Source organism: Galeopterus variegatus, unplaced genomic scaffold (assembly GCF_000696425.1).
Source record: "Galeopterus variegatus unplaced genomic scaffold, G_variegatus-3.0.2 Scaffold527, whole genome shotgun sequence".
Lineage (NCBI taxonomy): Eukaryota > Metazoa > Chordata > Mammalia > Dermoptera > Cynocephalidae > Galeopterus > Galeopterus variegatus.
In genome coordinates, this window is record NW_007726638.1 from 232,620 (window position 1) to 242,670 (window position 10,051).

The 10,051-nt window shown below is 57.6% G+C and overlaps 1 protein-coding gene across 1 annotated transcript in view; it reads right to left on the minus strand.

The window, feature by feature from the left end:
• The window catches only part of SH3BP1 (SH3-domain binding protein 1), a 15,309-nt gene extending 10,082 nt beyond the window's left edge, over positions 1–5,227 (minus strand). Inside the window, exons 1-9 of the mRNA XM_008569759.1 lie at positions 5,172–5,227; positions 3,913–3,955; positions 3,598–3,702; positions 2,431–2,507; positions 2,039–2,150; positions 1,864–1,940; positions 1,221–1,365; positions 644–712; positions 387–477 (exon numbers count right to left, since the gene is read on the minus strand). Coding sequence (XP_008567981.1) covers positions 387–477; positions 644–712; positions 1,221–1,365; positions 1,864–1,940; positions 2,039–2,150; positions 2,431–2,507; positions 3,598–3,702; positions 3,913–3,955; positions 5,172–5,227 — 775 coding nt within the window. The remainder of the gene's footprint in view (positions 1–386; positions 478–643; positions 713–1,220; positions 1,366–1,863; positions 1,941–2,038; positions 2,151–2,430; positions 2,508–3,597; positions 3,703–3,912; positions 3,956–5,171) is intronic.
• Positions 5,228–10,051: the final 4,824 nt, after the last annotated feature.

The following is a 10,051-nucleotide window of genomic DNA, read 5'->3' on the forward strand; positions in this document are numbered from 1 at the left end:
GCCCAGGGTCCTCCCGCTCCTGGGCAGTCAGGCAAGGGCACCCCCCAGATGTCCTCAAGGTGATACCACCTTCCACCTGACTGACCATGCACATATCTGAAATCATCTATCATATCTCTCGAGTTTGCCCACCTCCACTGCTTCTGGCCTAGTCCAGGCCACCATCACCTCGCCTCCTAACAGGTCTCCTGGCTCTAGTCCTGCCTCCTTATTCCATCCTCCACACAGCAGCCAGAACAATCTCTCCATCACAAATCTATTCTGGCCTTCCCCCACTCAGAACTCATCCACGGCTCCCTACTGCCCTTCAAGATGAAGTGCAAGTTCTTAAAAAGCCCTGAGCAGGGCAGAGTTGGGTGTGGAGGTGGCCCCACGTACGTCCCCACCTGCTTGGCTGTGGTTCTCTCTCAGCTCAGTCAGGGCTGTGTCCAGTGAGCTCAGTGACCTGCGATGATAATCGGCCTGAATCTCCAGGAGCTGTCGGGACAAAGGGACATCCCTGGGGCACGTGAGGGGAGCTGAGCCTTCTTCAGGGTCCACAAGAGCAGACCCCACCCCCACCATCTCACAGGGGTCCCAGTGGCCCCTGGCTCTGGCATCCACCCCCTGAGGTCCAGATGGCTGAGCCTAGTCTTGGACTCACATGAATGAAGTAGTTGGCATACGAGTCCTCCTTCGTGGCAAAGTGGTAGAGATCGGCCAAGTACTCGTCCTGGGGGACAGAGAGGGGAGTGATCACACCAGGTGAGGCTCGGAGGAGTTAGTGAGCTGCCCAGGGCCACACACTGTACATGGAGGGTCCAGCCAGCTCTGCTCTCTCTGCCAACGTCTGAACTTGGGGCCAGCCCACAGGAACCCTCTTGAACTTTTGAGGGGGTTTTGTGGCTTCCAGTCCTCACCTCTGTGTCTCCATATCCTTAGCACAGTGTCTTGTTATCTGCCATTCAATCGTTCTTTCATTCACTCTGCTCATTCATTCACTTACTCAGCAAACGCACCGAGACTTGGCTGAACAGGCCAAGTCTCTGCCTGCGGGTGTCATGTGTGTGGTGTAGACAGAAGAGGCTACAAGGTAATGGCCAAGTACACAGACCCTGGAGCCTGACTGCCTTGATTCAAACCCCAGTTCTGCTGCTTCCTAGCTGTGTGGCCTTGGGCAAGCCACATCATCTCTCTGAACTTCAGTTTCCTCATCTGTGACATGGGGACAGTGCCCTCACCTTGCACTGCTCTACCCTCCTCTTCAGCTCCTCCTCCTCCTCCTTCAGCGTCTCCACCTTGTTGGCTGCAGCGGTGTGGCTGTAGTTACCTGGGCCACTGCTCAGGCCTTGACTGCTGCCTGAGTTCTTGGCTGCCTGACTGAGCCTGGGATGATCGCAAGGAGGAGTGGTCAGCGGCCCTGCATGTCCAGAGTCAGGTGTCCCCTCCATACACCTGACCACACCGGATTCTAGGATTTATAGATGCAAATCCCAAAGCTCCACCAGCCCTGGACCTCTGCCCAGCCTGGGCCAGGAGTGCTCTGGGGGCGCCCCCTGGTGGCGGGTTTGGTGATCACAGCCACCCAGCTCCAGAGTAGAGAGTGGAGACCCTCCTGCCACCCAGAAATCTTGGAGGACTGTTTATGACTCTCCTGGGCTTTGGGGCCACCCCCAGACCCAGCTGTCACAAGCACATGTACACCCCAGCATGTACCCTCACTATATGTGTTCCTATAGACCAGACCTATGCACAAGTATATAGACTGTACCCGGTGGACCCTGCGGTGTCCTCCTAGTGTGGCAAGGGCCTCAAAGCTCTACGGCCAACTCCACGAGCTGACCTAAGTGTGGGCCCGCCCCACCCAGTGGCTGTGGCTCCCACCTGCTCTTGAGGGTGTTCCAGTCGGACACCAGCTTCTGCAGGCTTTTCTTGTGCTTGAGGATGGCTGGCAGCTCCTCCTGGGGGCAGACATGGGGAAGGAGGGGTTCAGTGGGTTGGGGGAAGAGGGAGGTAGAGGCTGGGGAAGCTGGGGGATGGGGGCAGGGGGCAGGGTCACCTCACTCAGCCTGATGAGCGGCTGTAGGACATCCCTCTCCAGGGACATCTCAAACTCAGCCAGGATGCGGGCCAGCTGGTTCTGGATGGCACAGCTCATCTCCAGGGCTTTCCTGTGGACATAGTGCCCAGTGGGCCCAGGTTCCCAGACCCTCATCCCACCAGGAAACACCTGGTGGGGCCTCCCCTCCCCATCACTTCCTGCCCTGCTATCCCTCCTCTGTCTTCACTGTGTGAAATACCCTCCCAGATCTGGCCACTCTCCCTGACCTGTACACTGTCGCCAACCTGGTCATCCTTCTGGAGTGGATGCCCTGGTTGACCTGGACCCCCTCCCAGCCCAGAACGCTTCTTGGTATCCCAGGTGAGGGCCAGGCCACCATCCATGCTCACCCCATGCTGGAATCAGGGTCCAGCTCCTTGAAGCTCTCGGCCATTGTGGTGGACAGAGCCATGAGGGGAAGCTTCTTCTGCAAGGAGGGTGGGGCCGGCTGTGAGTCTGTGTGTCCATGGCTCCCCACCCGGCCTGAGCAGCGGGGGAGCCCCTCAGGGCAGGGGAGGAGGAAACCCAGGAGGGCCACAGTCCCAGGCGAGAGGGGAAACAGGATGACGATGGGGAATGCGGGGGGTGACATCTCCCTGTGACTGTATACAGAGCCCCCACCCATCTGGGGTTCCTTCTCTCCCGTCCCAGAAGCCACTGGATTGGGGAGGAAGGAAGGACCAAGTCCCGTCACAGATTGGGAGAGTAAGAGGCAGAGAGAGAAGGGAGCTTGCCCACAGGTGGGAGGGAGAGCGGAGGGAGGTGCTGGCTTTGAGTGGGGCTTTTCCCCTGCCCCGAGGCGCATGTGGACGGCTAGCCACTGCTGAGCTCAAACCCTCCATGGCTCCCATTGTCCCTCCCGCCCCCCATGCTCTGACCACACTGAATCATTGGCTGATTCCAAAACACGCCCCACATACTCTCACCTGGAGTTACAAAGAGCATTAGTTTTGGCATCAGAGAAACCAGGGTTCTAACCTCAGTTTTGCCACTTACTAGCTGAGTGACCTTGGGCAAGCAACTTTAGCTCTAAGCCCCATTTCCTCATGTGTAAAACACTGCCTCCTCCTAGGGCTGTTGCCAGCATCAGGGACATGATGCATTAACGTGTCTTGGCAACAGAACAGCAGTAATTGGTCAGTAAGTGCTGCCTGCTGATTAATACCAGAGAGTATCCCTCAATAGCCAGCTCAAATGTCTCTTCCTTCAGGAAGCCCTCACAGACTGCCCAACTGAGAGAGCCTGCTCTGGGTGCTGACTGGACAGATGAGTTCAGGGGCTGTCGGAGGCCTGGCCTTGGCTCATGGGGATGGGTGCAGAGAGAAGCAGAGTCAAGAGGGGATGGGGAAGACATAAGGCCTCATGAGTGGAGTGCCCGAGGGGCCTTGGGCCAGAGCACTCTCTGTGCCCTTGGTGCCAGAGGCTCAGACTGGCAGGGAGACCCCAGCCCCGACCTCGTTCCCACATTGGACAGAAGTCTCCTGCCCGGGTCCTTCCTCCTTGGGACCCCCACTCACCACCCGCTTGTCCATGTCCGCGCCACTCTGGCCCTGCAGACAGGCCTGCAGCCGTTTGTGGACATTATGGGCCGCTCTCTTGGCTGGCTCCAGGCGCTGCTCCACCTGGAAGTGAGGTGTGGGGTTATGGATCACAGGAGGCTGTTGTTTCCCCCAGAGCGAGAACCACATTTCTCTTCCCTCCGCCTGGGGACCCCATGGCCAACAGCTTGGGGAATGACTCAACCCAGGCCCCCACTGGCGTCCCTACCCACCCTCTGCTCCAACGGCCTGCACAGGCCTGCCTTCCCACCCGCTGCCAGCCCAGGCACATACCTGCAGCAGGTCCTCACCCAGGAACTCAGCAGTCTCCGGAGTGCTGTGCAGGGTGGGGGCAGAGATTTTGCAGAGCTGGCCTGGATTAGGAAACCCCCTGCCCCCCAACAGGGCACCTGGACCCCAGTTGCTTCCAGTGCCCCTCCCAGGTGAGGCCTGCCTGGGTGGCCCGCCTGCCTCATCCCAGTCAGAGCACATTCCATGGGGGCGGGAATAGGATACCCAATGTTTTCCTCCTCCACCCAGGGCTGTGTCTGGCTGAAACCAAAGGGAGGGCTGAGGAAGCCACCCAGGGCCCAGCTTTGGGACACAGGGGCAAAGCTCTCTTCTGCTCACCCCCCAAATTGTCAGTCCACCCCAGGGGAAGAGGAGGTCTAGGCTGGCCCCAAGAACAGGAAGTGTGGGAGCTCAGATTCCTGGGCTGTCAGTCACACAGGACTCTGGACTTTAGCTGAGGACATGGGACACATGGGGACACAGAAGCCCAGAGCAAGGTGGACTGACTGCCTGGCTCACACAGGTGTCTGTGCCAGTATGAGATGAGAACCAGGTCTCTGGACACCCAGTTTCCACCCCTGGGCCCAGAGAATGGGGAACTTCTGAGGTTGGGGAAGAGGAGCAGGGAAGACACGCCTCAGGGGCTCCCCAAACTTCCGGTGTCCACTCCACCGGCTCTGGGGCTGGGGGTGGGAACTGGGAGACCCAGGGATGTTTCTACCTGAGTATGGGAAAAGCAGAAGCAAGACAGAGAAGCAGGAGGCCTCTGGGCCAGGCTGGGGGGTGGGGGAAGGGACAGAGAGGGGCTCTTCCTCCTGCTGGGCCAGGACCCGGTCTCCTCCCCTCTCCCAAGGTTTGGGGCCCCAATCTACCCTTTCCCCTCCCCCACCCAGCAGTCAGAGGTGGTTAACTGTCCCCATTGTCCAGAGGGGACAAATGAGGCCAGGGATGACTATCCACTCAGGGGCTCATGGATGCAAAGAAGACCCAGCTTCCTTGGTCAGAGCGTATCCCCCCTGCAGCCCTCTCCAAGCAGGGATGGGGGTGCCCCTTCCCCCAAAGGCCAGCTCCTGCTCCTCCTGCTCTGCCCAGGAGATGGGGGTGGCGTTCAGAGGGGAGAAAAAGAGGGGAGGACTCTGGCCGGTCAGAGGGTGGCTTCCCAGCTGTCCCCAGCCTCCCCCAGCCCTGTCTCCCCCCACCCTTCTACTCCCTTTCAGGTCCTGCGGGTTAAGAGTGAGGGCTGGAAGGGGGGTGACACTCACCGTCCCAAGCTGCCCGTCTGGGCCAGCTGCCGCATGCGGTGCAACTGCCTCTTCATCCCCCCACTGACCCGAGGCCCCCGCGGGTGCCTGTCCGGCCGGCCGCCGGGCGTCCAGGTTGTGGGGCGGCTCCTCCTCCCCGCTCAGCCCTGCCCTGCCCCGGTGGCGGGAAGCAGGTAAGCCCGCTCCTGCCCCCGTCCCCGCCCCCTCCAGGTTCCTGCCCCACCCGCCCTCCTGCAGGCCCTGGGTATATGAATAGCCTTGCACCCCTCTTAAAGGGGAAACAGGGGTCCTGCTTAGGAGGGACAGGCCAATGACAGGCCTTTCTGACCTGTCCTGGCCCACCTGGGCCTGTTGCCCTGAACTCCCTCCCCAAGAGGCCCTCTGGCCATCTCAAGCCAAAGGCCACCGTTGCTCCTCTGCTGGATGACTGGCTAGCCACTGGCTGCTGTGTGCCCTTGGACAAGTCCCTGGAACTCTGGACTCGAAGTCTCTAACGGCCCGATGGGCCAGCTGTCCTGGCCCTGCCCACCCCGCAGAATGGACAAGACACCCCACCTGCTCTTCCAGTCTCCAAGCTCTGGCTCCCCTATTTAAGGGGCGGTATAAGCCGCCCCTCCAGCCACCAGGAACCCTCCCAGAGCAGTTCTCTGGCAACCCGTTCTCCATATCTCCTGGCCTTATCACGGACAGTTTCCTCCATCTGTAAAGCCCTCCTCTCATTCCTCCTGGCAAACCTCCTCAGGCTTTAGTTTGACGGGGTCAGAGCGGTTGGTGCCGCTCTGACCCCCTCAAACCAGTAGGAGTTCTCTCTTTGGCCCTCCACCCCAAACACTTGGACATATGGTAAGTGCTCAGTAACTGCTAGTGAGTACAGAGCCTTTGGGAAACAAACAGTAGGCTCCTTACCCTGGCCCCATGCGGCCCTCAGGCATCGGAGCCCAAGGGTGGTGGAGATGGGAGTACAGCAGAATCCAGCCATACCCACTGCACTTGGCTTTGTTAGTTCCACTTCAGTTTGTGACTACTTGAGCACCTACTGTGTGTGAGTGGACAGACTGAGCATTTCTCAAAGGCAGGACCTCAGTCTCCCCCACATTCCCATTGACCAGCACAGGGCCAGGTACATAGTGACTCTCACTGGGAGGGTGGGAGGAGCTGAGAAGGGAACCTCAAGTTACTGCTGCTAGATCCAGAGCCTCTCAGCTGGAATCCTGGCTGAAAGTTGGGAGGCTCGAGGATCAAAGGTTCAGGCCAGGCAGGGTTCCCTACCTTTCCTCAGCAGGCAGGCTGCTGGCCAGTTATTGCCAATGGCATGGCAAGAGAACCCCAGGAGGGGATTCTGGAAAGGGGGCAGGGCTTGGGGAATGCCTCAGAGGGAGACACCAGAGTCTGGTATAGACCTGGCTTCTTCAAATCTGGGGCTGCGGTTTGGAGTGTCTGGGTTTTGGTCCTGGCCTCCCCACCTTCCCACTCAGCAGATCCCAGAACTTAGTTGTGACTCAGTTTTCCCTCTCTCTGCAATGGGCACAAACTACTAGTACAGCAATAGGAAGCTGAAGATTCCCAGCCAGCAGCTTGACACCAGGTGCCACTCCTCCTGCCCCTTGGGAAGTCTCTGGACTACAAGGTGCCCCCTCCCTGTTCCAGCCCAGCCTCTTGGATCACGCTGGGCCTGGGCTTGTCCAATTTCCTAGCTGGTCTGAAGGTCCCTGAGGATAAGGTCTGCTCAGGCTTGAACAGGCTTGTCCCTCCTAAGCTTGCTCAGACCTGAGCCCCAGCTCTGACCTGGGGAGGGGTCAGTCCATGTGGGCTCCAACCAGACCCAGGTATCTGGGACACCCTGTTCTGGGTCTGACCCAGGTGGGGCTCCTTTGCCTCTTGGCTGCGTGACGGGTACATTTTAAGGCCATCCCTTGTCACACTTGGATGTTGAATCATAGAAGGTTGGAAGCCCCAAAAGTTGGATCATAGGTTGTTCCTTTATTTTATTTTTAAAAAGATGACCAGTAAGGGGATCTCAACCCTTGCCTTGGTGTTGTCAGCACCACGCTCAGCCAGTGAGCCAACCGGTCATCCCTATGTAGGATCCGAACCCGTGGCCTTGGTGTTATCAGCATCGCACTCTCCCGAGTGAGCCACGGGCCGGCCCATTGGTTGTTCCTTTAAAGAACGTTATAATCAGAGACTTATGGACCCAGGAGTTTCAGTCAGTCTGTGGTGGGATCATGGCTTTTTACAACTGCAAACACAGAAGGGGAACTTCAGAGTTCACCAGCCAAATCCCTCCTGGGGCCCTTCCTCAATCAAGGGGCCTGTTGACTTGGGTGGATCTCTGCCAAGCTGGGTCTCCTCCCACGGAGGTCCTGGGTCTTATCTGGCTCATGCTGAATCCTCTGGGGCCCAGCACTGTGCCACAGTCACAGGAGTGCGATAAACGCAGCTGATTTGCATGGCAAGTGATGACATCGCATCAGCGGACACTTAACCTCCAACCCAGAGGACAAGAAGAATGGAACTTAAGGGTGTGGATGGAACTCACCAGCCTGTTCTCTCGCTAGCTGGGTGACCTTGGGCAAGACAGTTCACCTGTCTGAGCCTCAGTGTCCTTCCTCACAGGTTGTTGGATTAAAACAGTTAATGTATGTAACACGCTTAGAAAAGTGCTTGGCACTGTTTCTTATCGTCATTATTAAGCCTGCCAAAAGTTAGGCCTGGAAAGACTCTTTACTCCCATTCCTGCTTCAGTTATCCCCTAAATGTGTTTAGCTGCCTTGGGACAATAGGACTTACTGTCATGTGCTTTAGCACATCCTCCAGTGAGATTGGTATCATTGTACCCATTTTACAGGTGAGCAGACTCCTGGTCCAAGGTCCCTAGTTGGTTAAGTGGGAGTTAGAAAGCAGATCTGACAGGCCCCAAAGCCCACACTTGTTCTCCTGCTGTGCCAGATGGCACTGCCTGGAAACTCCGGAAATGCTGGCCCTTGCCCCAGCCTTAACTCCTGTGGCTCCTTCAAGGATCCCTGCACCCCCGGTACAGATTTGTCTGTGAAGACCTGACAGTCTGGGTAGCATCTCCTGGTGAATTCTGAGCAGGATGTGGGCAGAGAGCCGAGGCAGTGGTAGCAGGGGTTAGACGTGGGGCCACAGGAACAAAAACATCCCATTTTAGACACTGACAAATTGCTCATTTGTGGCCATATCAGCACTGCCCTCCAGGTAGAGGCTTCCATCCAAAGCAGGTGGGTGCATGGTGTGATTTCTGGGGTTCTAAAAGCTTCCTTGCTCCCTCCCCAAACCAAAAGGACTTTCCAAGAAGCCTTGGGGTGGGGCTGAGGCACTAGGACTCCATCATAATCCTGACAGCCCTGGGGAAGTGTAACCCCCAACCCCCGAGGACAGCAGTTCTATGAGGGCTGGGGGTTGGGGGCAGGGGCAATGTGCCTATGCGGTGGACACCCCCAATACTGCTAGTCCAGACCTGCGGTCCAGGCAGCAGGTCTAGCATAGCACCAGGCCCAGGGCTGGCTCCTCTTATCTGTCCTGCTGGGTCTGCACCCAGGCCAGGAGCCCGCATGGACTGGGGGAGGGGGCATCAGGCAGGGGCAGGCTCTCTGGGCGTGCAGTGGCCTCTCCACTTCCCTTGGCAGCTGTGAACAGAGGAGCACAGTGTGCTGCGGTTGCTAAAAACCAAAATTAACTGCTGCCTCTGGCCAAACGAACAGAAGTGGAAGTGTGGCTTTGAGGTCTGGGAAGTCCCACTGCTCTTGGCATGCTGGTGGGGGTCACCCTTCAAGAGACAGAGAACACATCTCCCCAGTATACCCCTGTCCAGCCCCCAGAACTTGAGGCCCTGGGACTCCTGTGCAGGGGTCAGGACTGCTGTCTGAATTGACACACAGTATTTGGGGAATAACTCCCCCACATAGTGGAGGCCAAGGGTCCTCTTTGGTTAGACCCTATCCAGACTCTCAGACAGATGAGGGACTCCTGTGGCACTTCATGTCCACCTCTTCCCAGCTCTCAGGGTGCCACATGGAACTCCTGGCTCACAAGTCTGAGGACAGTGCCCAGCACAGGACTGCTCAAGGAGCACTGGTGTGGCGGACAGTGGACGCATGCAGTATGAACAAGCGAAAGGATCCCCTGTCCCTGTAACACCCTGGGTAACTCCACAGCTGACAGCGTGGACCTTTTGGCCCAGGGACTCCTCAGAGGGACTTTACAGCTCAATGGGTTCCTCCTGCCTTTTCAAACAAGGAAGCTAAAGGCCAGAAAGGGAAGCACCTTGCTCAAAGTCACAGAGCAAGCCAGTGACCCAGACAGAACCAGCCCCCAGACTCCTAACTCAGCCCCACGTGTTCCCCACACCAACCTGCACCTCTTCAACGGCCAGTAATGAGACTGTGCTCAAGATATCCTCCTGGGACCCCAGGTGGACGTTACAGGCAATAGGATTTCGTTTCATTTAGAACCTTCTAAACTCGAGACTATCTTTGGGAGACAGCACAAGCGTTGAGGCAAGAGTCCTGCCAGCGGTGGGGTGGGAGACAGGACTGAGGCCTCGTGGCTGGGAGGACAGGGTGTCAGGGAAGGCCAAGCCCTGCCTGGAGGGCTGAGTCCAGGGCGGAAGCCACGCTGTAGATTATCTGGTAAGAGGCTCCAGTGGGTGCTGTGCCTGCCTCAGCAGTGCACTTGTCCCCTCAGCAGTGCACTTTCAGTGCTGGGCTGGCAGAGGACTCCCTCATTTGCTGATGAATGGAAAGACCACACAGCATGTCTCAACAAAGTCCATGGGAAGGGATGCAGTGGCCAAGTTCAGATTGGGGAACGCTAGATCAGACAAAGTGAAATGGGTTTTTTTTTTTTTTTTTTTTTTT